Here is a 27,599-nt window from a genome sequence, read left to right as displayed (position 1 = left end):
TTCCGTTGCTCTTAATGGATGTTCTCTTGCGGGATGGGTCTCAAACACATGCACACCTCGAGACAAGACTAGGAACTCTGAAAAGCTGGACTAGACATTCATTGCTTATTTTTCATTTTTATTTATTTTTCTCTTAAAATTGTTATTATTGTGGTTACTATTTCAGCCAGAGAAAGATGGGCCTTCCCTTTGAGTCTTGGTTCCTCTCGGGTGTCACGGAACACACCTCTTTCACAGGTCATGTGGTATGGCCTGCTGCATGCAGTGGGAGTTCTTCATTGACTGTGTCTCGTTTGTAACCATGCCTATGTTTAGCACACACCTTCATTGGTTTAGTCTTGTCACATTTGTATGTGTTTAAATCCTTGTTAGTGTGTGCATTATTGTCAGTCATTGATCATGTTCATGTTCACGTTGTTCTTGTTCACCGTATGTGTGTTCACCGTCACAGTTTGTGTTATACGTGAATGCCGGTGTCTGTATCTTATGTTAATAAATGTTTGCCTCCGTTGAACGAGTCTGTACATCCTGCTCCTTACCCAGCGGCACTCAGGCCATTACAGAATGACCGACCATAACAGGATGCCTACTCACGCGATGGGAAATGGACCTTCTACAGGGATGTGCTTAAGGACATCCCAAGATGCTGCCTGGATCCCTGTATATTGGGGAGAGGGCCACGACCAGTGTTTGTGGCCACACCGGAGGAGTAGGGGAACACCCCCTGGAATTTCTTGGGGGCAGGAGTGCCTAGGGCTACTGAGCCAGGACCATGAAGAGCCGAGGGGCTCCACGGGGACTACAGTGAAGATGGTTGGTGGAGCTGGCTAGGTCCCTGGGCTAGCAAGAATAAAGCCTATATTCTTCCTCTTCCATGGAAAGGCCAGAGGTACTGGAAGGGTCTGCCCAAAGCCCAGGAGGTGGACTGCTTCTGGGGCATTCCTTGGGCAGCTGGCAAAAGGAGGACTGTAATGAGGAGTAGCACTTTCAGAGCTGGGGCAGACGTGCCCCTCTGTGTGTCCAGTGGGGGCCAAGGACATGCCTCCAGCACCCGTGCTTCCAGTGGGCACTGCATTGAAGCACCTTTCATGTGTATCTATAGGTGCATCTGTTTGTGTGTACTTGTGCCTTTTGTGTGTGTACAGGCACATCGACACATTGGTGTGCGTCATGTACTGGACTGCCCTGGAAGAGGAATAGACTCTGCCTTTCCCCCTCACAAACTGAGAGACCTCCCTTGCTGGCAGCTCCTAGCCCGCCTTGTGTTAGGTGGGCACCCAGCTTTGTTTTGTTATGTGCATGGCAGCCTGGGGTTTGCTGTCCGCGGGATGGACACGTCAGGAGCCACGCCCCTTGGGAGGGGGTACTGTCATGGAACGCTCCCCTTGCAGTGGTCACGTGGTATGGCCTGCCGCATGCAGTGGGAGTTCTTCATTGACTGTGTCTCGTTAGTAACCATGCCTATGTTTAGCACACACCTGCATCGGTTTAGTCTTGTCACGTTTGTATGTATTTAAGCCCTTGTTAGTGTGTACATTATTGTCAGTCATTGATCATGTTCGTGTTCACGTTGTTCTTGTTCACCATATGTGTGTTCACAGTCACAGTTTGTGTTATATGTGAGTGCCAGTGTCTGTATGGTATGTTAATAAATGTTTGTCTCTGTCGAAAGATGTTGTACATCCTGCTCTTTGCCCAGCGGCACTCAGGCCGTTACATCAGGGTTTCTTCCTCATGCTTTAGGGAGTTTTTCCTTGCCACTGTCACCCTTGGCTTGTTCACTGGGGACTTCGACTTGAACATTAGTAAAACTGATTTGTGACATCTGTTGTAAAAAGCACTTTATAAATAAATGATTAGATTTTTTAATTGAATATTCCTCTATAGAGTGTATAGTGTGGATGCCTCTATACATCTTACACAGGCACCTGCATAATAGTTCTATGGCTGCATAATGTGACTTACTGCACACTTTTACTTATTTCCAATACCATGTTGTACTATAGCAGCATAAAAGCTATGCAACTTACTGAAGACTGGTAAATTGTACAAAGTCACAGTCAAGTACACCAATGGGAATGAGAGTTTATTCATTGTACATAAGTAATTTTCACTTAGTTGGCTTTGAAATTTTAGGTTTTTACTTTGCTATAGTTTCTCAACTACAGTTTTGTGTCCAGTTGCACTTACTTTTAATTTAATGTACTTTTAATTACATATATGCTATTTATTTTTTAATCCTCAATAACAATACTTTTTCTCTTACCCATAGCCTGGAATGATGAAAGTTTAGAATTATATTTTCAATTTGTAGTTTTGTCACAGTTTTGATATGTTTTGTGCACCAATTCCAGATCCACAAGCAATTAAAAGAAAACACTCTGTAACCCATAAAATTTACTTAAGAGTCACAAAAGTAAATAGGTTTTTCACTGTAGTAGTTTCTTGATGAAGTATATTTGCTTGCGTTCAGTTACTTGGTATATACCTACTAAGGTTAAGGAAGACTTTGTTCTTCCCACCAAAAAAACAAAACAAAACAAAAGTTTATGGGCCAGCTGTCTTTGCATTGATCCAATCCACAAAGTGAGTGACACGGGTGTAGACACCAGGCTTATTCTTCTGCCCACAGCTGTCACCCCAGCTGACGATGCCATAAGCATAGTGCACCTGCTCCTTCTCACAGGTCAGGGGCCCTCCTGAATCACCCTGTCAAAGAGGAGGGACATGCAGTGTACAATGAGAAGAGCCAATAGTGCTGCTCTTACATAGAATCTGGGTCTAGGCCTCTAATGACTTACTGTCACGCAGTGAATAGTTGTATTAGGCTTTGCTTTCTGTTCAGTAGTTTGCTTTCTCTTGATAGGTTGTCATATTTGAAGAGATCATTCAAACATTAACATAGTTTTGATTTAAAGCTATGTTGGTGGGTCAAACATCAGCCCTGTGACTAAGCAGAGTAAAGCCTACACAAGCTTTGCCAAAATTATAACTAAAATTATAAGTTAATGCAGACAATGACACCAGTTAGTAATACTGTCATGATTGGCCACCCTCCTAGCATCCCTGTCTCCATGGTTTTCATGTCTCATGTCTTTGTATTGCTTTACTTCCTTGTTGTGGTTCCATTCCTAATCCAAGCCTCTGTGTGTAATATCCTAGCCCATGTTTGTAATTCCTAGATATTCGTGCTTCCTAGCATGGTGCTTATTCTAGCCTTCATTCCTAGCCTCTTTGTTTTAGCCAGCTACCCTTCTGACATCGTGTGATTTGTTTCCTTTTGTTTAGCTATGTATTCCCAGACTCTACATGTTGGTAAATTCACCCTCGACTGTTATAATGATTACGACTCTGGAATCGCTCTTCTTCACTCGTGTCCACCTCCTAACCCCTCACCATTGCACTTACTTTGTACATGATTGTTAAAACCAAACTTATTTAAAATCAGATTGTTTTGCATGGTTTGAATGTTTTATGGTTTTGCTCTGTGGGATGATTACTTTTTTATTAAAATGAGTACAAACCAGTGCGGTTTGTAGTGCACCTTTTAAAATTATGTACACATTTGCCTTTGACCCATATCAATAGTTCTATATATACAATTAATCAAAACATCATATTTAACTAAATGACTAAGTTCATTTAAGCATCTGATGGCTAATTTGTCTTTATCATCTATATGCTTCACTTTAATATTTTCTCACCTGACAGGAGTCCACTCCACCATCCAGATAACCAGCACAGAACATTGTGTTATCTATGAATTTCCCATACACTTTTGGATCGGAACAGACATCTTGGGCAATCAATAACACCTCAGCATCCAATAACTGACTGGAGCCATATTGCGCTAGCAGAGAGAACAGCAGAGAGAGAAAGATGGTACAACTAAAAAAGTCCAGTCCAAAGGTGCATTTTGTCAGAAATACTCCTGCAGTGCCCCTTATGGTCACAGCAGAGTCAGTGCCTTACACTCTGGGGTGACTCCCCATCCAGAGATCTTGCACTCAGAACCATCAGGGAAGCTTTCTTTGGCCAAGCAGACCGTCCTTATGAACTGACTCTCCTTTGCACACCTCCCATCTTTGGCTCTGAGCCTCAGCAGAGCTATGACACATTTGCACATGCATGAATTTCAAATTAATTTTCTGTGGTAACAACACAAAATTGATTATAAGCCTGTCTATTTCTGTATGCAATAGTCAACATCTTTTTGTCCATGGAAAATTAATTACAATAAAATTACCGATGTCATTGTAGACTGATTCAGGGGTTTCTCTGTACTGTTCATGGACAATGGTCTCCACAACCTCCAGTGTTTGCTCTGATGGCTCAACCTTCCCTAAGTCCACACCACCTAGAACCACCTGGAAATCATGACCTTTGACACTGTGAGTAGACAAACAAGATAAGCAGAACAACCTGTTTAGCAATGCTGTATCTCAATACAGAAGTAAAATCACTTCTTAATTTTTGAATTCCAATCATTGTAGTTATTTAATATTTTACACATCAGCTATAATAATGTTGTATTTACTATTGTAGGCTTGCTTAGTTTATTTTGACATCCACATCTTCTAACCCAAACTATTTGAAACATTGATTGCTACTTTGTCCACTTCTCCAGAGGAGAACCCCCTATGTTTTATTGTCTACAGAAAGAAAAACAATAACTCATTATTTGGGAAATTATTAATGTAGCATTGAGTCCATAAACATACCCTTTGCTCTTTCAATAGCAGTCCACGTCTACCTCCACTCAGCTGCATGAAGGATATGCACATGTCCCTGCAGAGCCAGCAGGGCAATGTGCAGCTGCACCGTACTGTTTATTTAGTCTGTCTGAGTTTGGATCTCTGCAGAGGGGTCATTTATGAGGACAGATGTCTACTCTCTAACCCTAATCCTTTATGTGGACAGATGTCTGACTGTCTTCACACATTTTTTTTAAATGTTACAGTTTAAAGTTACTTGACTATTTTGACCACATAATGTTAAAAGCAAATACTGTTAGTCATGTTCTGAAAGCTTCCACTATTATTAACCCAACTCTATTTGGAATGTTTACTTAGGGATGATACACATGGTATTCTTTAAAAAAACCCTTTGTATATCAGCACAGCTAAATGGCCCTTCTGCTGCAACACCCTGATTTATGCTGTACTCACATACAGTGTCCTGCTGTCATCACCCAGCATGGCTTGATGAGAGCGCCTCCACAGATGTGTTTAAAGCCCAGAGTAGAGACCTTAGGTCTGATCTGTATAGATGCCTGCCATGGCTGTGCTCCTGGAAGTGCTTTTAGGCCTCCATAGATACGATTAATTGGTTTTTTTGGTTGGGGTTCCCCACATGTTTCAAACTGCCTCAGCACATGTGGGACTTGGCTTCCTGGAACAGAACTTCCTGGCATGGGGCTTCCAACGGTGTGGGTTACTGGTACCAGGCTTTCGGAGGTGGGGGTTCCTGGCACAGGGCTTTTGGGAATGTGGGTTCCTGGTTGATGGATTGACGGTGTGGGCTGTGTGGTTGGGTTTAGGTGGATGGGTCTTGGTGTTACGTGGAGCTTAATGGGAGTAGTAGTTTGGAGTGTAGGAGGGATGAAGGAGGGGACAGCTGCAGTAGGTTCCATGTTTGGAAGAGCAACAAAATACTCAGTGATTATACGGGGCTGAAAGGCATCACTGCATCATAACATTTCTCAGCCGCACAAAAATCATGTGTATCTGAAAAAAGAGATATAATTACCATCAGTGCTAGAACATTTTCTCACATTGCAGGGATTCCATCTTAGTGTCTTTCCTGATCGTATAAAGCACCATGGCTTTGTTTCACCATCTGGGTTTCTGTGATTTAATTAACACATTTAAGTTTAGGTAGCAGAGAATCATTTTGTATTGCTTTTCAAGATTAATGACCAAGTATATAAGACTGTCTATATATATTTGTATGTTCTTACCTGCAGAAATTGTGTGGACCTAGGCCATGAATATCCTCAAAGTTTATGAAAGGGTTTATTCCTTTACCCAATAGATAGTAGGAATTCCAGAAGAGACAGTCATCCCCATCCTCTGTCTCTGATACCATGCCTCTGTAGGACTCTCCATTTGTTTCATAGCAATCATCTGGATCTGAAGAGCAAAACACACTAAATTACACTCCATTACCAAAAGAAGGAACTTGCAATTTACTATGGTGAAAGTATAACTGTTTTTGTATTCATGAGATTTGTTGATGAAGTGGTTGGTGAAATACATTTTCTTAAGGGTTGCTTAGACTGAAGTCAACAGGGAATTTCTTAAAATACTCAAACATTTACATAAATCAGTACTTAAAAATATTTAATATTTCTTCAGAATTAATGTATAATTACCAATTTGACAGAATTTCCCAGTGAAGCCTTCTTTGCAGACACAGTCAAAGTCTTCTCCATCCTTAATACAGGAACCTCCATTCAGACATGGGTTAGGCTCACATGGGAGACCTTGGTCGATACAGAAACATACACATAAATCAATTTATATGTCTAGATACAAAGTTTACATATATGTCTGAAAGAATTATAAACTGCAGAGAATCCTGCATGCATAGTCTGACATTGTTTTAAAAAAAGAGATGATATTGTAATTAAACAGTTGGTTGTCATTCAGTGCCAGTAACAAAATGGTATTAGTGGAAATCTTACTGGTTCTGCAGTTTGGAGGTTTAAAGGGTGCTTTGCATTTGCACTCATAGAAAGGAGGAACAGCTGTTAGAACACATTCACCATATCCACATGTGTTCTTCTTGCAAATATGTTTTGCTGAAATAAAAACCAGTTTCTTCTCAAAATACATTACAGTGTCAATATGCACTAGTCTCTTGTCAAAATACACTACAGACTCTCAAAATACATGTCAGACTCTCATAATACACTATACCACATAGCAGCTTCATCCTATCTTTTTTCAGATTTCTCTGAAGTATCAGGTCTTCTACCTTTCTCACATCTCCTGCCTCTGAAAAGTTTGGAACATCTGCATTTGAATTTCCCTCTTCTCTCCTCACATACTCCATTATTCAGGCATGGATTTGGGGCGCAGCTCCCTGAATGTGCACAGAGAGGAGATGTTGTGTGAAAAGGGAATGGATGCATTTTCTTACAGTGGATGTGATACAACTATAGATATATCCGCTTAATACTACAAGCACAAACACACATTGTGTTGTATAATTTTTTGTCAAAACCATTAGAAAAAGCCATGGACAGTTACTGAATCATACCTCGGACATCTTGAAGCTCAAATAGCCATTCACCTTTTCCCACATCCTCATCATCACTGCTGTCGTCATCATAATCAGTCTGCAAATCTGGTGAATATAGATTATATGATGAAATAACTGACTCAAATGATAACTGACTCAAATGATCAGTATTAGGTGTAAGGGTGGCGTAAAGAATAAGAGAAAACATTTGGTGGCTCAGTCTTAATATGTCTCAGCTGTTTAAACAATCCCTAGAATAAATAAGCAGTTCCTGATGTGGTTTAATGTCCAGTTAAATGGAAGCCTAAAAATGAATAAATGTATATATATATATCCAATTTTTGCCCGATATAAATATTGTACAATACACCAGCTTCTACTGGGTGTCATAATTGCACAGTGTCAAAAGTGTTTGAGGAAGTCCCTTACCCCCTACTCTTCCTGTCCACTGTGTTTAAGGTAGTCCCTTACCCTCCACTTTTCCTGGGTGTTTTCCATGGTGTGGCCCATGTCTTTCTTCATGTATCTTCTTTCTGTCTTGCTTCTCATGTTCCTCATGCTTCTCATGCTCCTCATGCTTCTCATGTTTGTCATGCTTCTCATGTTTGTTATGTTTGTCATGTTTTAATAGCTGATTTTGTTTAGTCAATAAAGTTACATTTTGTGTCAGAACAAAAAATGTAAGCGTAGTTAAGTAAAATAAATTATGTGAATTGTGTATTCTGAGCAGAATTAATTAATTCCTTACCTGTGCAAGTGTGATGAAGGCACAGAGGAATAGGAGCAGCAGTAGATCCTTCAGCTTCATAGTTACTGATGGACTGAATGATACACCACACAGTAGTAGTCTGTGCTTCACTGGCTGTAACAGAACAAGGTCAATGTTCTCTGTGTGTACTTTATACTGCATCCATTCCAGAACAACAAAATCAATGGTATTTTAACCCCTATAGTGTGTGTGAGTCCAGTTTCCCTTAAATTAATATCATTTGTGATAATTCTATTCAATAGTGAGTTTTTTTCTTTCAAATATTTCTCAACTATCCTCTTGTCCAGTTCACCATATCTAACCCTAACCCCAACCCATATCTAACCCTAACTCATATCTAACTCTTTAACTGCTGCTATTAAGCAGTTTTTGCTACCCATGCTGACAGAGCAGGTTTTGTCTGTGCAGACTTTGTTCCCAGGAGATTAATTAGCACCACCTGGCCATAGAGGACTAGGTTATGGATAGGGCTCTTCAATATAATTATTTAGTGTGTGTATGGATGTGTGAGTGTGTATGGGTGTGTATGTGCATGTTTGTGCACAGGTGGTGGGATATTTGTGGAATGGCCAGTTATGTGGAGTGGTTGTATAGGTATAAACTATAAAAGAACTATGTATACTGGTAAGATTATTATTATTTTTATTATTATTATTATAATTGCTGCCTCCCAGTGCCACCAAGACTGGAGTGCCCCAAACTCACCATCTGTTAAAGCCACAAGATTTCCTGACAGTTTATGTCCTTAAGGGGAGCCTGTCCTAGCATAACTGGAGCCAGGTCATAGAAGCCCAAAACGCAGCAGAGCAGTGCCTCCAGAGCCTGTGCCCCAACCACCTGTTGCCAGTGTATTTGTTTTTGAGTGTTTGAAACAGTCTTATATACACAATCTCTCTGAAGACACAGGTGAGTTCAATACTCCGGTGATGATGATCTGATTGAATGTCTCTGACTCAGGCATTGGCCATAAATCTGATAAAATTATCTTTTAGTATTCTGTTTATTAAGACACTACCCCTGGAGAAGGTGGTAACCAAGGGGATTACCTTTCTGATGTACTCTGTTATTTTGGCCAAAAAGCATTTTAAGCATCTCGTGAGGAAAGATCGGAAGTAGCCCCATTGTCTTAGGGCCTGGAAGAGGATTTCGTTTGCTTGCCAAAAATCTTCAATTTGAGTGCATATTCTATGGAATCTTAGTGCTTGGGATTTTACAACGCCCTTAAATGTTTGTTTAGGGTGGTAATTAGATCTGTGCAATAAGGCATGTTTGTCAGTGTCCTTAAAATATACTTTAATCTGAAGCTTCCCCATGTTGGACAAATCCTGTCCCTTAAAAGACACTGTACCTAAAAAAAATAACCTCCTTCTCATGTAATGTGTACTTGAGTTTGATGGATTGATCAAATAGATTTAGATGTGTGGCAAACTGAGAAATATCATCCAAGAATGTGTAATACAATGAAGGTTTGATGGGCCAGGAAATCTCTGCCTCCCCTAACCTTCTGCAAACGTCTTTCCCATTGCTGTCCCTTAAAAATTAAACATTTGAATCAAATTCAAAATAATTTTTATTTAAGTTAATTTCTAATAATTTCAGTAAAGCCTTATTAGGTCTATCTCTGTTAGGGTATCTGGTGTAAAACAAAAAACAAAAAACAAAACAAAACTCTTTTATTGTCATAATTCTGGCTGATGTATCAATGTTAGTATTCAGACTGTTTATGTCCATTGTGAATAAGAGATAGTTAAATGGGAGTGTGATGTTTTTAATCTTTTCTATGAAATCATATGTGTCCTTGACATAACTAGGGTGTCTGATGCTAACGGGGTTAAGGAAGTACTCAATATATTCGGCTGTAGCATAAGTCTCGCTACCACAATTAGAAACAATTAGTCTGCCCGGGAGCATATCAAAAGGGACACTCCAAAATTTTGGTTCTTTGTGTATTTTAGAAAGAAAATAAAAGCACCTAGAGTGTGGATCATCGGGTCCAATCAGATAAGTCTCTTGTCTTTTGTTTATGTATCCTTTGACTCTTAAATCTGTGATTATACCTTGTATCTCTGGAATACTTTTTTAAAATATTGGTTCAGGGGAGGTGTTTTTTTAATACTATTGTTCTTTATTTAATTGATGTTCTGCCTCTGTTACATACATCCCCCTGTCAATTATAACCATCGCACTAACCCTATCTGCTGGTTTGATTACATTTGTTTTATTTCAGTTCAATTGTAATAGGGCCTGTCTTTGTTCCCAGCTAAGGTTTTGAATCTCTCCGGAATTCCACAGTAAGTCTTTGATCACAAATTTATCAGGTCTGATTATTTTCATCACCGTATTAGTGACCTGGGTCAGCTTTGGTGTCCAGGTGGCCTTAAGGGTGAAGAGGAGGGTTTCTGATCTCATCTTTGTTCCATTCTAAAGTAGAGGAGTGTGTGTGTGTGTGTGTGTGTGTGTGTGTGTGTGTGTGTGTGTGTGTGTGTGTGTGTGTGTGTGTGTGTGTGTGTGTGTGTGTGTGTGTGTGAGGCATGTGAAAACTAACCACGGATGAGACCAACACCAGTAACCTCTGCATTTATCAATTTACTTAACCTATAAAATCAATGATGAGAGCACATAGTAGTTCAAAGCATAAGAACAATTCTAGTGAGTGACCATAAAGTATGCGTGGACAATGTGGACGGTACCAAAGAAACAAAAATAATAATACAGCTTCCCTGCCTACCGCATACCTTTCCTGATGAACAATGCAACGTAATGGCACCCACCCCTAATCTACCACATCTATACATTGAAATCACCTGTAACCATGTTACCTGACTTGTCCACACTGACAAATAGGGGAAACATTACAGCAATCTCGTAAGTAAACTAAACAGTGGATCTGGTCTTGGCTAACCCTGAATTGTGCAGCTGGTAACAATGGTAAGCAGGGCATTTGCTTGTTTGTTGATCCCTGTTAGAATGAACTTTTCCTCCATTTTTGGCATTCTGGAAAAATTGATTAGCATTCTGGAAAAACAGCTGCATCCAGAAGCCTGTGGTGACCTAAGAGCCCACTGAATTTGTTTTATGGAGGTCTCTTTAAACTTTTGTTTATGGTGGTTAATCCGAAAAGCCAGTACAACTGTCTCAACCTGCAGATGTAGAGTTGCCTTATTAATGATGCTCTCCATATGTTTGAATGTGGCCCCTCGGTAGTAAATTTATTTTATTTAGTTAATAAGATAGTGGCACCCTATTTGTGGCTACTCCTGCTCCCACTAGTGATGTGCGTTCTATGTTAAATATACTCTCTATTCCGACACAGTGAAATAAGAGATTGCTGTATACTCGCAGTACTTTGCTTGGACTGCACGAGTCTGACTCATTAAGCAATTTTTCGAGCAGTTTAATGGCTTTGGGAATCAAAACACTATGTGAACTACAGATTTTATGACAGCAAGACCCAGAGGCCTGCACAGCAACGGTCTCAACTACCATCACCGACTGACACTGGAGGCAACGCAAGTGCTGCGACAGATCACGTAAACGCGGCACTCGGGCAGGTATTAGAGCCAGGGTAAATGCTAACGCCCACAGACTGGTGCTTCCATCTATTCTGCTGTCTAATGTCCGCTCGCTGGGAAATAAAATGGATTATCTGAGACTGGACTTAACCACCCAATGCAACGTCAGGGACTGCTGTGCCCTTGTCTTTATTGAGACGTGGCTAAATTCCACTGTTGTAGATAGTGCAATTAGCATGGCTGGGCTAACAACATTCTGAGCGGACAGAAGCCCTGTTCTCAGTGACAAATCTCGGGAAAGTATTTACGTCAGTGACAACTGGTGTACAAATGCTAAAATTGTCTCCAGTTCGGAGGATATTGAGTTCCTGACGTTAAAATGTCGACCATATTATTCACTGAGGGAATTCACAGCCATTAGCATCACAGCTGTGTACATACCCCCCAGTGCCAACAAAAGAGACGTACTTTCCATACTGTACCAATCTGTCAGCATGATGCAAAATGCCAACCCGGACTTTAATCAGGCCAACCTAAGGACAGTACTGCCACATTATAACCAACATGTGGACTTTGCGACCAGGGGAGAAAACACTAGACCAGGCTTACACAAATATCAAGCAGGCATTCAAGACAGTCCCCCACCCCCACCTTGGAAACTCAGATCACCTCTCTGTTATGCTAATTCCAGCATACAGGTCACTGCTAACCAGAGGCAAGCCAGCTGGGAAGCAAATAAGGATCTGACCAGAGGCAGCAGTCTCAGCACTACAGGACTGTTTTGAATGCACTGACTGGAATGTGTTCAAAGAGGCTGCCATTTTCCATCAGCACATCCTTTTCAGAGAAGTATGCCAAGTCTGTGATGGGATTCATATCCAAGTGTGTGGAAGATGTGACTGTTATCAAAAATATCACCACATGTGCCAACCAAAAACCCTGGCTCACCAGAGAGGTGCATACACTTCTAAGAGCACGTAATGCTGTATTCTAGTCTGGGGACAAAGATGCTCTAAGATCTGCTAGAGCCAACTTGAACTGGGGTGTGAGAGCAGCAAAACGTGCGTATGGACAGAAAATCCAGAGTCACTTCACTGACTCAAAAAACCCCAGGCGCTTGTGGCAAGGCATCCAATCGATCACGGACTACAAACCATGCCCAGTACCCAGCGATGATGACACTGACTTCCTCAACATACTCAACACCTACTTCAGCTGGTTTGAGGAGTCACACACTACCACAATAACAAAAGCAACCCTCAGCAAGGATGATGAAGTACTCAGTCTTGACTCAGCTGACGTCCGGAGGACCCTACACAGGGTCATCCCTAGGAAAGCTGCAGGTCCTGACAACATACCAGGGTATGTGTTCAAGGAGTGTGCTGAACAACTGGTGTACATCCTCACAGACATTTATAACATCTCCCTGAGCCAAGCCATTGTTCCTCAGTGCTTCAAGGCCACTACTATTATGCCACTGCCAAAAAAGTCACCAGCATTAACGTTCAATGGCTACCGCCCTGTAGCACTCACACCCATCATGATGAAGTGCTTCAAAAAACTGGTGAAAGACCACATAATGTCAAGACTTCCTGCAATGCTTGACCTGATCCAATTTGCATACCGCCCTAACCGTTCCACTGATGATGCCATATCAGCAGCGCTTCACCAAAGCCTGACCCATCTGGAGAATAAGAATAGTTGTGTGGATGCTTTTCATTGACTTCAGCTCTGCCTTCAACACAGTCATATCCCAACACTTGGTAAAGAAACTCAGCCCATTAGGCATTGGCACCCCATTGTGCAACTGGTTATTGGACTTCCTCTCAGACAAACCGCAGACAGTATGAGTTGGAGTAAACACCTCTGAGACCATCATCATGAACACAGGTGTTCCCCAGGGCTGTGTGCTAAGCCCTTTGTTGTTCACCCTGATGACTCATGATTGTTGTGCCAAGTACAACTCAAATCACATCATCAAGTTTGCAGATGATACCATGATAGTGGGCCTCATCAGCAATGACGATGACTCAGCATACAAAGAGGAAGTAAACCAACTCCTCGTCTGGTGCGACAATAACAACCTGTCACTGAATGTCAACAAGACAAAGGAAATCATTGTTGACTTCAGGAGGAAGTACATGGTACATACTCCACTCACAATCCATGGTACTGCCATAGAGTTAGTGAGAAGCATCAGGTCTCTAGGGGTGCACATTACAGATGATCTGACATGAACTATACACACCACTGCCCTCATCAAAAAGGCACAGCAGCGCCTTCACTTCCTGCGAAGAATGAGGAGAGCAAACCTTCCATCTCCTATCCTCACAATGTTCTATAGAGGCACCATAGAGAGCATTCTGACCAGCAGCCTCCCAGTCTGGCAGCTGCACCGCCTCAGACCAGAAATCTCTCCAGAGAGTGGTGAGGACAGCAGAGAAAATCATCAGAACCTCACTTCCATCCATATAAGGTCTATACCTGTCACACTTCCTCAGCAGAGCCTCCAAGATGGTCAGGGATCCCACCCATCCTGACCATAGACTGTTCATCCTTCTGCCCTCTGGTAAACGTTACCACTGCATGCGGCAAAAGACTGCCGACTTAACAAGAGCGTCTTCCCACAGGCCATTAGACTACTCAACTCCCTTTAGCAATACACACCACATTTATTTTATTTTACTTTATACCTAGAAACATAGAACTATTATGATCACTATTTATAACCCACACCCCCAACTTCATATGTAGCTACTTTGTGCAATAATTTAAATGTTCTCTCTGTGAGCACCTTATCAACATTTTCCAGTGCAAAGTTACAATACCGGTTACACTGTGCAATAATCACTGGAACAATGTCAATAGTTTCTATATACAATGTGCAGTATTTTATTTCTATGCGCAATATATATACTTGTATATACTTGTAATATATATATATATATATATATATATATATATATATATATATATATATATATATATATATATATATATATATGTATATATTTTTATTATTATATTTCTTGTGTATTTATACTGTCTTGTACTGTCACTATATTTTATTTATAGTGTATATTTGCACAATTTGCACATTGGAGTTTGGAGAAACGCAATCTCGTTTAGCTGTGGACTACTTGTTGTATAGTCTGAATGACAATTTAAGGTGTGTTGTGGAATTCTACCAGTGTTGGAGTCTCCGAGAATATGCCATTTCTTACATATGCTGAGAGCCCAATTAAGTAATTTTCTGTTTGTGGAAAGGTGTTTGACTGGTTTGTAAGTTCCCTGTGAAGTAGCAGGTGGGTTTAGCTGCTCTACAATGGGCTTGGGTAAGAGCCTAAATTCCCATTCCTGACTAGGGGATTGACTGAGAGGGTCACTATTGTGCAGAATGCATTCCTGTTGAGTCTCCTGATTACTCAACATTGATGTTTCTGAGATGAGGACCGCTTCCTCTGACTCCTGTTCTGATAACAATATTGAGGGGTCCTGGTTCGCTCCCTCATTGGGTTGGGCAATTAAACTTTTCATTTTCATTTTCACCATCACCAACAGCAGCAAAATTGTGCTGCGGCTCGTGGGTAAGCGGTAGTGTGACTGGTCCTTGTGTGGTAGGGCATAGGTCAATTTCACATAGTCCTCTGTATGAGTGACACATGGATTTGGCCAGTCAGGATCCAGTATATTTACCTTTCTGACCTTATTTGTTTTTCTGGGTGGTCTAGGTAGTAGTACAGCAGAGAAGGTGGGGAAGGTTCCTACAGATGTCAGTGCCTTTTGCAGTACCATTTTTACCATTTTTGTAGTACCATATTGCAGTGGTTAGTGCCATGCGCCACTCCTCCACCATATATTCCAGCAATGCTTCACTTTCTTGATCTATAAGTGACTCATAGTAGCTTTGTAAGATGAAGCATGTAGTATAGGCCCAATTTTTGCTGTTCCCCTTTAATAGTGTTCTGGTATACAGTATTATATTAGCAGGTTTTACTATTTCTGAGGTATCTTGTGATCCTGAAAAAAGTTGAAAGTTCCATGTCCACATAAACAGATATTTTTTTCCAAATGATGGTATGAGCGCAGCAAATTTTCTATTAAGATGCCAAGTTTTTTGTATTCAGGACCATCCTTATTTTGTCCCACCTCGTGATTTATTGGGTTGTGTTTGTTTGTTGTACTTATTTTGTCTTTCTTTTGCTTGTATTTCTTCCCTCCCAGTTTCTGTGTTCTGTGTTTTCCCTGTCTTGTGCATTTTATCTCTATGCCATAGTTTCGTTTTCTCAGCCCCTCATTTGATTTTCCACACCTTGTTCCCTTGGTCTTGGCTGTTCATTCTTTATTTGAATGCTTGTATTTATGTGTTTGGTGAATGTTTTTGAAAGCTCGTGTATGCATGTGAATGTGAATTACTGATTGTCTCATATCTGTCATAGCCTGTTTCCCATGTTTTCTACTGTGTGTTTAGTTCTAGTCACAGTTTGTGTTTAGTTATTTGTGTATCCTTGCCCTTGTCTTGTGTAATCATGTATTCTTGTACTCTTTGTGTTGGCTCTTTGACCCTGGACTACCTTTACTACAACGATTCTGATTTTGGATTTGTCCATAATAAATCTCGCTCATCTCCACACATGCGTCCCCCTCCTCACCGCGCAACGTTACAGAATGAACAGCCTAACAAGGACGCAGCAAGAGCGAGACTCTTGGAGGTGGGTGTTCCACATTTGACTTCGGCTGTTTCCATACAGTCCAAGTTCGTTACGTTCCAGTTTTTGGAGGGGAGAGCCATGCAGTGGGCTAAAATACTGTTAAAACAACACACCGAGGAGATGCAAACTTTGGAGAGTTTTTTTGGGTTATTAAGAGCCAGGTTTTCAGTACCTACATCTGGTAACTCCTCAAGCATTTCTGATGCTCACACTGCCTTAATGCCTGTGAGTCCTGTCTCCACCATGAAAGACGCCATCCAGTCTGATCCAGTTCCTGTCTCTAGTGTGAGAGACGCTGCCCATCCTGATCCAGTTCCTGTTCCTGGCATGAGTGAACCCGCCTGTCCTGATCCGGTTCCCCATCATGAGAGATGCCGCCCGTCCTGATCCTGTTCCCGGCATAGTGGATGCCACCTGTCCTGTTACCAGGTCTGTTCCTGTGGCCAAGCATCTGGACCGGTCGGACCTGCCTCTGCTGATCACCCAGACCTCCCGGACCTGCTGCTGCTGAATACCGTAACCGCACCTCCGGACTCCCCGGACCCACCGCCTCTGAACACCGCAGCCGTGCCCCCAGACCCACCAGTTCCTGTTCCTGGAGTGGAAGAAGTCACTTCACAAGTCCCTGTGCCTTGTGCCAGGCCTGTCCCAGTGGTCGCACCTGAAAACTCTCCTGTGCCTCAAAAGGCTGCCACTGCCATTTCATCAGTCTCCTATGTATTCAAAGACCTGCCTCTTGATTCACAGGCCTCATGTTCCCTGCCTGTCCCACCTTGGCATGTGTCTCCTGTTAGCCATATGCCTCCTGTGTCTCCGTGGTTGCCTGTTCTTGGTTTTGTCCATGTTCCTGTCTATACATCCATTCCTGTTTTTTGTTACCATCATGAGATCTGTTACCCTGCCTTGTGGCATGAGTGTTCCATTACCTGTTCCAGTACCTGTACCCATGCCTGTGGTACAATAAAGACAGGCACAGGAACAAAAGTCCTGTGCCTGTCTCTATTATACTGGAAATACTTCTGTCTTTGCTTCTGTCCCTCAATTTGCCCCAACTCCTATGCCTGTCTGTAGTCCTGCCCTTGTTCCTACTTTGTTTACTCCTTGTGTCCCTCAGGTTTTTTTGTTGGTTCTTGCTTCTGCTCCTGGTTCTTGTCCTGTTCTGTCTGCTCCTATTGCCCTGGTTTCTGTGTCTGCTTCTGTTATGTTTTCCATTCCAGTGCCTGTTCCTTGTCTTGCCCCATGTTTGGCTTCTGTTCCTGCTCCTGTGTCTCTTCTGGGTCCTGTCCCTGCTCTGTATCTTGCCCATTCTGTTCCTGTTGGAGTCTCATCCTAGTCCTTTTCTTCTGGTTTCAGTGGATCTGGTGTTTGCACACCCTGTAGTTGCGTGTTTTGAGGTGGGGTACTGTCACGATTAGTCCCTCCCAGTTTCCGTGTTCCATATTTTCCATCTTGTGTATTTTAGTTCCATGCCGAAGTTTCGTTTTCTCCACCCCAGTTTGATTACTCACACCTGCCCTTCATTTCTACCTTGATAAGTTAATGTATTTAAACCCTGTCTGATGCCCTGGCTTTTGCTGTTCATTGTGTTTGGTTTAATGTTCGTTTGAATGTCAAACTATCTGAAAGCCTCTATCTGCCTGTATGTAAGTTTGTACACTGTGCTTTTGTGTTTCTCCTAGCCTTCATGTTTGTTAGCCTCTGAGTTCTTCCTAGCATCAGTTGTAGCCTGCTTCCCCTGTTTGCCTTCGTGTGTTTGTTTGTTTATCATGTATCCCAGTAATCTCTGTATTGGCTCTATGACCCTGGACTACTCCAACTGCTACGACTTAGGATTTGCCCCTAATAAATCTCGTGCACATGCATCCGCTTCCTTACCAGTCAACATTACAGAACTGGAAATAAAATAATTTCTAAAATTTGAAACTGGTAAGAGCTCAAATAAAATTCTTTCCAAATTCCTTAGGGTTAGGTTTTGTGAATTTACAATGGCAACCCTCACCATAGTTGATGTAAATGAGCAAGAAGCCAAGGGTAAGGCACTGGCTGGTGCTTGTTAAGCACTGCTTTTAGTTTCCATTGATTACAGTGTTACTGCAATCAATGTACTGTTATTGAGGACCAGGCTTAGGCCTGTTACCTGTTATTGAAGTGTACTTCCCTGTATGGGCCTTTTATTTTACTCCTCCATTGAAAGGGGTTTGGCAGGTGTCTGTCTCCATGTGCCTGTGGTTGGTTTAAGGTAGAGAATTGTTTTAGAGGATCACATTATTGTTCTTAGGGGATTGGGTCAAGGGGTCACTTTAGTTAGTGTGTGGGGGAATTTGTAGGACACATCCTCAGTAGTATACCTCAGATGACTCGTAAAGCTTGACTTTTCAAAGGACTGAAATGGTTCTACTGAACCACCATGGGAAAGCTCAATTCTTTGGTAGGAACAGTGTTAGTGCTCACCTAGTGTTGTGCTGTGAACTGTTTTAACATGACAACAACTACACATATGACCAATCTTACCAAAATAACCAACAACATGGGAAACCAAACACAGGGCTTAAATAACCAAGACAATCGAGCACTAACCAGACACAGGTGAACATATGAACAGGGAAAACCAAAACAAAGAACTGGAATTGAGGAACAGACGAGGGGCGGAGAAAACAAAACCAAGAAATGGAAGAACAGGGATGCCAGGAGGGTGGCAAGTCGTGACACACACATGCAGTTGTGTTATTATCCAGGACTATGATCGAGATAAATGTTCTTTTCTCACCGAGAGGACAGTTATTTTTGTCCAGGTAAATGTGCATGAGCTCTTGAAGAGCCTCAGTCTCAATTTCAGCATTCCTCAGCTCCAGCATGTCTGTTACATCTGTTATATCAACATTTGACTAGTTTACTTGTCACTGAGTTCTTTAATTTCTAGAAACTGATTGTCAACACCAATACTGCCTCTTCTCTGTTAAGTAATATTTACTTTAAAATGTAAATGTGTTGCCAGTGAATACTATGAAATTTTGAATACTTTCATTTTTGTTTAATTAGGAAAGTTTTGATAGTGGGTTGAAATTAATTTGTGGGAAAGGCAAGATTAAAACCATTTACATTTATGGCATTTAGCTGCCAACATTTCATACCTGCTGTCCTAAGTAGCTATAGTCATCTCTGTTACTCACCCAGAGGCAGATTCCTTATCTGCTCCATTCTAGATCGACTTCTAGATCGATGCATATGAGCTGTTCAGTGGATTCTGCCTCAGCATCAGTAACATCCACCTGGTTTGCTGTACCATGGAAAAAAATCTAATATTATGTATGTGCAATGACGAGGCTTTATTTGAGCTGTGAAGATGCTTTCATGCATACTTTAATGGTCAGAGTGTGTTAATAAATGCTGCTTTGAGATGAGTTGGCAGTTCTTTTCCTCTACTCACCCAGAGGATGGCCATTAAGTGTGTCATTAACTTCCAGGTGGATGTCCATAAGCTCTTTAAAGACTTCAGCCTCAACTTTTATAATCTATCAGTTCCAGCTTGAATTTGCCTGCTGAAACATGAATAAATTTTAACCATTGACCAGTTCTTTCATCATGATTTCATCTGATATTTTCTTTTGCTAAACCAGAAGCTAGTCACTGATTATGTTACTCTCATATACTAAAACTTTGATGAGATCCTTAATGGTTTCAACCCCATTTTTCCCCTGAAAACATGTTTTACAAGGTATTCTGAGATGAAATTACTTCATAAAGGCAGGGTTGTTCAAACAGCAGATGTGCCATGGACGTCATAGTCATTTCACCCAGAGGCTAATTGGTGGTCAGCTCTGCTGCGTCCAGATCAATATGTATAAGCTGGTCTATGGCTTCAGCCTCAGCATCAGTATCAACCATCACATAGTTTACTATAAGCAGGGAAAAAGAAAACATTTGGTGTCATGTACAAGGGTATTATACAGATGCATTTGAATCATAAATATGCATTCAGGTGTTCTTTGGAGTGCAGTGTGTTGTTAATAACTACAGCTTTGAGATGTGTTAGCAGGTCATTTAATTCCTCACCCAGAGGTTTGCCATTAGGTGTGTTTATCTTCTCCAGGTAGATGTTCATGAGCTCTCTAATGGCTTCAGCCTGACCTTAAATGTCCACAAAAGTCAACATTTAGTTTCCTGGTCATGTATTAATAAAGGCATGTTAGTATTTATACTGAATTTGTAGGACACATCATCAGTAGTGTACCTCAGAATCATCAGTTATTTCGGCCTTTTAAACACTAGACACCCTCCTGTGAGGCAGCCCGCCTTAGGTTGATCAGTCCGAGGCGTGTGTCCTAATATGTCCAATCAAGGCTCAGGTTAGGGTTAGTTAAAGTCAGGATTAGGTTTAGGGTTAAGGTTAGATTTTGTGAATTTACAGGGTTAGTGTTAGGGCGTGGTTTTGTGAATTTACAATGGCATCCCTCCCCACAGTTTATGTGGACGAGCAAGAAGCCAAGAATAAGGCACTTGCCAGCACTTGTTAAGCACTGCAATTGTTTCTATTTATTACTGTTTTTCAATTTTCCCTGTATAAGACAATAACTAGTTGTGTTATTCAGGACCATGCTTAGGCTGCAATGAAGGCATGGGACTGTAGTTGGGTTATCTTTTTGAGGGCATTTTAGTGCTGTATTATGGGGAGACAAGACAACTGTACTACCCTGTATAGGCCTTTTACTTTAAGTTTCAAGTTTGGTTTATTACTCCACCATTATTAGTGATTAAGGGGTTTGGCAAGCGTGTCTCTCTCCATATGCCTGTGGTTGGTTTAATGGGAGGTAGAGAGTTGTGTTTTAGGGGCTCACATTATTGTGGTAGGGGGTTTGGATAAAGGGGTATTTCAGTTAGAGTTAGGGTCCACTTATTACCTTTACAGACTTGTTCTGTTAAATTATGTAATTTTTCTGTTTTTTTTGCATTTTTAAATTTTTTTCTTATTTTTAAATTTTTTTTATAAAACGCACGTGGTCGTGACAAATTGTTGAATAGCAAAAGGTCATGATAGAAATTACATCAAAAATAATTGAAAATTACAAAACATTTCTACAACAAAAACAACAATTACGTATTTCTTTTGTTTTTAAAAGTAATGCTTAATTTTGTTGTAGGACTCATTTTTCACCACCAGGTGGCAATATTATGTAGTATTTTGTTCTTATAGATAAAATACCTATTTTTATATACACTGGCGGAACTATTACATAATCTTCATATGGAGTACTAGAGAATTTACGTAGTTTTCCTATCTGCTTCTACTTTTACAGAATTTTTCTAGGTCCTAATTTACATATAAAATCCTTTAAATATAAAATAAAGATATAAATAATTAATAAAGATAAAAATATGTATTTTTATGTATGTATGTAACCCTAACCCTAGTATCCAATACACAGGGAGGATCCAGATGGCCTGACTTGCCCCACTGGAGACCTTTGGAATTAGGAATAGACTTGTTTTACAGAAATTTTACAGAATCTTTCTATGCTGTTCTAGAGAATTGACATATTTTTTCTATTCACTAAAACACTTTTGCATAATCTTTCTATTTCCTTATAGATACATTTTTTCCCTGTATCCTGTAGGAATCATCTGTAATTGGTGACACAGGAGTTCAGGTAATGACAAAACGTACACTGCACACATTTTACAGAAAGTTTATTTCCTTATTGAGGCTTGGTGATATATTTATTCTAACCCTAATGTTTTAGAACCTTTTTTCTCTTTACAAAACAATTCGGTCAGTTGTTCAATATTGAATGACTTTGACCTTTTACTTTTGAAAATCTATAACACGTGTAGAATACAAACAGCAACAAAATCTTAACTGGCCATTCTTCACTGAAGAAAAAAAAATCACAGGAACTCTTCATCCATTTCTCTGTAAGGATAAAAATTAACTCATTATTGTTCTGTTGGATAATGAACATTTCCCCATGTAAATATGACATTTTAATGTTTAAAGCATATACTTACTTTTGGATTGTTTTCATAAAGCCCACAAAATTGTACATAGTCATTCCTCTCTCTTTGCACTCTTAACAGTTCTGTATGTGACTGGAGCACTTTGTTTGCCTAAAACAAGGAGAGTAAAGTTAATATAAAGTCTTCAATGATTTCATTGAATCATTTAATTAAATTGTATTCTGTTGTTTTATCTGTTTGTATCAAACTATGAGTGATGTTCATTTCAATTACTCATGAAAGCAATCCTGATTGTTCTCTTGAAGTTGTCATCATAATTAATTTTTTGTCATTTGCATTTTTAGCTGTTAAGAAAAAATCCATAAATTTGTGTGTTGCACTTTTTAACATGCCTAATTTAGTTCCCAAGTCAGTTCTCATTTTGTTCTTTTCCAAGTCTCACTGCACCTCATTAAAAACAGCAGTTCTCATAAGGTAATTGTGGATCTGGTATCATACATGTAGGAAGGTAAGTAAGTATATTATTGGTTTCAAGGAGTAGTTTGCATATGTGTCTATGTGTTATTTATTGTTGTCATGAAGGTGAGTTAACTGTACCTTTTTGAGTCCAAGGGGAATTTTCTGTTAGGGTCAATACAGCTGTGAATTTTAAAAAATGTAGTTTTGGAGGAATAAAACATAAATGTGCTTAGTGTGGTTTAGTGTTTTAGGCATAACAGTTGCATCAATTCTTGAATATTTTCAGGTGCTTCATTGATAGGATTTGATTCTTCAGACTGTGAACTTTTTTCTACTTCACTAATGTCATCACCTCTCTGTTTGCTGGGACAGCTCTACTGGTTCTGTTCCTCACTTGTCTCTCCCTCAATCATAGTTTATCTCCATTTCTGTTCCTGTTCTGTGGATACCCTTTGCTTTTTTTCTCATTGTCCATGTACTGCTCATCATCTTCACTGCTACTGTCTTTCTGGTTTGTCCCTTCAGATTTCTGCACGTTCCCTTCACATGCTTTTTTCACTAGAGATGGAACATTTACAGAATGTGCTGGGCTGGAGTTGGCAACATAGAATTTGTCTGATGTGTTTAAATTGTGGCACATTGCTTCAACTCTCTCTTTTTCATCCCAAGATAGATTGCTCATAGCCTGTGTAAAACACATAAAAATTAAAATAAATAAAGGCACGGACAAAATCACAAGCTTATTACTTTCGTGTGTGGATACAGATGACCGTATGTCTGTTATGTTTGTGTTTCCTCGTAACCCTGTATAGACCCAAGCCATGGAAACATAATGAGAAAATTTTCTGAGTGCAGTACCTGTTCTTGTGAAAAACAGGGTGTCAATGTTATCACCACAGCCTATCAACCTTTGACGGAGATCAGCGAATCTCTCAAATCAGGCAAACTCTTCTTGTAAGGGAAAATGTTACTCTTGCATAGGTTCCCATGGTTTTGTGGTTACATACGTGAAAGTATCAACAAGTTATTTTTAAGTTTGATGCATGATCTTCTTCATGCTTAGCTGTATTGAGGTCTCGAAAGGTCATGTTGGCAAACACACAAGGGCTGTGCCCTGTAATACAGCCTGAATAACCTGCCAAAAATCTAAACAGGAGATGCCAGATAGTGATGATGTCGAGCGCAACCTTCAAATCCTCTGGTGGTAAAAAAAAAAAAAGACCAGTGACATATCAATGCTGTGCAGCAGTGTTGCACTTGTATTACAGAATATTTACAGAATCCAACTATGGAATTGTAGGGAATGTATATATTTTTCTATATACTGGTAGAAAAAGTCTGTAAAAGTTGTTTTTACATATTTTCATAAATTTACATATTTTACCTATAGACTGACATAACTCTTACAGAATCTTTCTATTTCCTTATAGAGAATATATATGTTTTCTATACTGTATAACCCTCACCCTATTTTTCAATATGAGGGGAAGATTGAGATGTTCTGACCTACCCCATTGGACACCTCTGGAAAAGACTAGACTTGAATTACAGAATCTTTACAGAATTTTTCTATGGAGTTGTAGAGAATTTAACCTCTACCCCCCCCCCCCCCCCCCCAATACATTGAGACCTTTTAGAGAATCTTATTATGTCCTTACAGAGAATATATATCGTTTTCCTGAGCAGCTGTTCTAAAATAAAAACATATTCCTGCATTTTCAATTTTCAAAGAGCTAAATTAACATGTGTGGCTTTAGGTAGTGAGCATACCAAAATTCTCCTCATGCACAGTCTGCTGGCAAACTGCAATTTCTTTGCCCATTGATTTGAGCTCCATGGACAGTGTGGAAAGGACAAATTTGGAGGTTGTTTGGTTGAGGCGGCCATATCTGCCAGTTTCATTTTCTCGTATGTAGTGAATACATTTTTGTATGCTAAATATACAGTGGTTCTGAGTGGTTAATGATTTGTCCCCTTGCATATGCAGCCATCTGTAGAGGGAATAAACATGGCTCATGTACACAAACAGGACATACTAAGCTGCCAAGTAATAACTGAAGGATTTACAGCTTAAGTCTTCCTTGATTTCCTATGAAGGAGAGGTCTCTGCCAATTTCTTTTGATTTGTTCGAAATCAAGTTTAAAAATTTCATGATGTGACTCCTATAGGTCTGTAAAACTTAAATTAGACTCTTGTAAATGGTTAACTTACTATGCATCTTTCTGCCTATAGCCATACATAATTGGAAGTGTTATATTTTAACACTAATAATAGCAAAATCATTAGTAATTGCATTATTTATTGTAATAATGCAGTGTCATGACTTTGTTATAGAACATATTGACCATGAATTAATCATTTTAATTCATAATCATATAATTAGTGTTTAATTAGTGGCGTGTTATTTCTATAGGTTCTAGGTAGCAAGTGACCTCTGGTGCTTATTGCTTATAGCTAATAAAATCTCATTTCTTCAGAGTAATTGTTCACAGTTATTAAAGTAATAGTTCACTAAAAATAATAAGAATAATTCACTAATTCACTCATGTCACGGGACGCTCCGCCCCACAAGTCACGTGGTACAGCCTGCTGTGTGCAGGGGGGTTTACTTTTGTTTGTGGCCACACCCCCGTGAGGGCACGCACCTGTACAGGGTTAAGCGTCAGTGTTCGTTGGGCTATTTAAACCCCTGTCGGTGCTCCCCTCACTGTTGGTCATTGTTTGTTAGCGTCTGTGCATAATGTTAATGTCCATGTTCGTGTAGCCCTTGTTGATGTTTGTTTAGTTGTTGTACTTGTGTATATTATCTTCCGTTACGTGTGAGTTGTCCGTGTTAATTGTAGAAGTCATGTTATCCGTTACTGTTATGTGATTGCCACCGTTGCGTTGCATATAATAAATGTAGTTCACAGTCTTGGGAGTCTGTGCGTCCTGCTCCACGCCCTTTGGCACTCCAGCACTCGTCACAACTCATAGTTACTATCACTAAATATACTAATATATCAATATAAATGTATCAGCAAAGTGTTGAAGCTAAACTAAAAAATATGTTTGGCGTGTTTTATAATTGATCATTCAGATAACTTAACTATAGCTAAAAGTGAAAAATGCAAAAGATTAAAAAAAAGAGTTAGTTAATTAATTTTATTTTAATAATAAAGAAGACAAAAATACACCTAAAAATACATATACATACTTGACAGTTATTACTATGTAGTGAGAACACTGAATCAAATTATGACTGACAATAGTCTAGCTATGGCAACATCAAGAAACCCAGGTGCACCAGTGGTGATTGTCTGTGGCACAACCATGACAACATTATTTTAATATAATAGGAGTGATTGAGAGGATACCTCAGACAGCATAATACTTTTGTTTAAGTGAAATATCAAAAATCTATATTATTCCTCTATTATATAACAATATATGAAATAGCTTATTAAAATAATGAAATATTAAATAGCCTAATTTCTTGTAGCTTGATCTTTTTGAATAACATTTATGAAGTAAGAACACTTGTCACACTCCAGCCCACACCCAACCAAACACACACGCACACACACACACACACACACACACACACACACACACAGACAGCCTATCATCCACACAGCCCCATTCACCCTCCTCCGGACAATTAGACACCTCCAGGCAGTCAATCACCAGTCACTCCACTAATAACAACATGCATCCACTTCCACGTTCACAATCACCCATTTATTAATTGTCACACACCTGCACCTCATTACACACTCCCTATTTATGCCCACAGGATTGTCCAGGCAGTGCTTTCGATTGATCTTTCTCAGCCTGAGAATCTGTCTTTCAAGATGCCAATACTACTCAGTCTCTTTTTTATCTCGTTTTTACCTCTTTTTTACCTGTACTCTCATGTATGAAAAAACACATTAACCTAATCTTTACAATGAGGGACAAAAACTCACTTATTGAAAATGCTTTTATCCTCTGATCAGTGATGACTAAAACTTTCATTTAAAATATGCTACACCACTTGAAGTATTAGTGCATTATTAATCTTTTTCATGCTTTAAAGAAGTAAATAAATTAATAATAATCTACCCTCCACAGTTTATACGTAAAAAAGCATTTTTTAAATTATAATATCCTAAAATACAGTAAACATGGTACCAAAATTATTCCAACAAACAGCCTCCGCAATCAGCAAGTAATGTAAATGACCTCTAGATAAGAGAATGACAAGAAAAATGCTGTTCAATGATTGGTAATCCTAACATTCATCCCACTATAATGCTTTTTTTTCAGTGCAAATGTTCAAACTGAGAATTCTCTACATTTGCAGTCAAGACACCTCAGTGTGCAGGAAAATATTACTTATTGTAAAAAACAGATATAAAAACTGAGCTTGACGCAATTAAAAAACCATGCCACTTTTTGTAAAGAGTCTAATACTATCAGTAACAAACACCAAAATAACAAATTGATATTTATCCAGTTGATGACTGCTGAAGCTCAGGCTGAAGCCTTTGAAGAGCTCTGGCACATTCACCTGGAAGAGCCTGAGGTCAATAATGCCCTACCACTGGGTGAGTCAAACAAATGAATATTAGATTTCATCATGCTAACACAACTCACAACTGTACATCTCTTTTAATTAACATAAGCAAAGTCTGTTAAATATCAATATCCAACAAAACGATTGCAGCAACTTTGCTGCTGTTGATATAAAGCTGATCAGTTCAGCACTGACTAAAAGCAATATTCATATAGAACACTACTGCTGAAACATTAAATGAAAACAAAATCTTGAAAAATGTATTCTTATTGCAGAAAAAAAACTCTAAAAATTATGAGTGTTAAAGCTAATGCTAAGACCATGAATTTTCCTTTTAATTCCTTTTTAGCAAACCAGTTGCTTGATGTCCTTGATGCTCAGGCAGAGGCTATAGCACAGGTCATGCACATTG

The 27,599-nt window shown here is 39.8% G+C and overlaps 1 protein-coding gene across 1 annotated transcript; it reads right to left on the bottom strand.

Annotated features, from left to right (window-relative positions):
- Window positions 1–2,065: 2,065 nt before the first annotated feature.
- LOC113585938 (factor VII-activating protease) lies at window positions 2,066–8,127 on the bottom strand. Its single transcript, XM_081725335.1, has 13 exons — window positions 7,994–8,127; window positions 7,717–7,876; window positions 7,264–7,350; window positions 6,979–7,086; window positions 6,686–6,802; window positions 6,374–6,484; window positions 5,960–6,131; window positions 5,749–5,846; window positions 5,169–5,616; window positions 4,247–4,389; window positions 3,973–4,107; window positions 3,705–3,850; window positions 2,066–2,709 (listed from the first exon to the last, which is right to left on the bottom strand). The coding sequence occupies exons 1-13, from the start codon at window positions 8,051–8,053 to the stop codon at window positions 2,548–2,550; spliced, it is 1,947 nt and encodes a 648-aa protein (XP_081581461.1). The 5' UTR covers window positions 8,054–8,127; the 3' UTR covers window positions 2,066–2,547.
- Between the last annotated feature and the right edge of the window lie 19,472 nt (window positions 8,128–27,599).

The sequence above is a fragment of the Electrophorus electricus genome, chromosome 12 (assembly GCF_041902795.1).
Source record: "Electrophorus electricus isolate QZ-2024a chromosome 12, ASM4190279v1, whole genome shotgun sequence".
NCBI lineage: Eukaryota > Metazoa > Chordata > Actinopteri > Gymnotiformes > Gymnotidae > Electrophorus > Electrophorus electricus.
The sequence above is the reverse complement of the archived record's forward strand: the minus strand, read 5'-3'. Positions and strand labels throughout refer to the sequence as shown.

Coding starts and splice junctions, on each gene's coding strand:
- LOC113585938 (XM_081725335.1), bottom strand. CDS start 8,053: ATGAAGCTGAAGGATCTACTGCTGCTCCTATTCCTCTGTGCCTTCATC. Junction 7,087..7,263: donor TGAGCTTCAAGATGTCCGAG/GTATGATTCAGT, acceptor GTGCACATTCAG/GGAGCTGCGCCCCAAATCCA. Junction 4,390..5,168: donor ATGACAGCAGGACACTGTAT/GTGAGTACAGCA, acceptor GTCTACTCACAG/TGTCAAAGGTCATGATTTCC.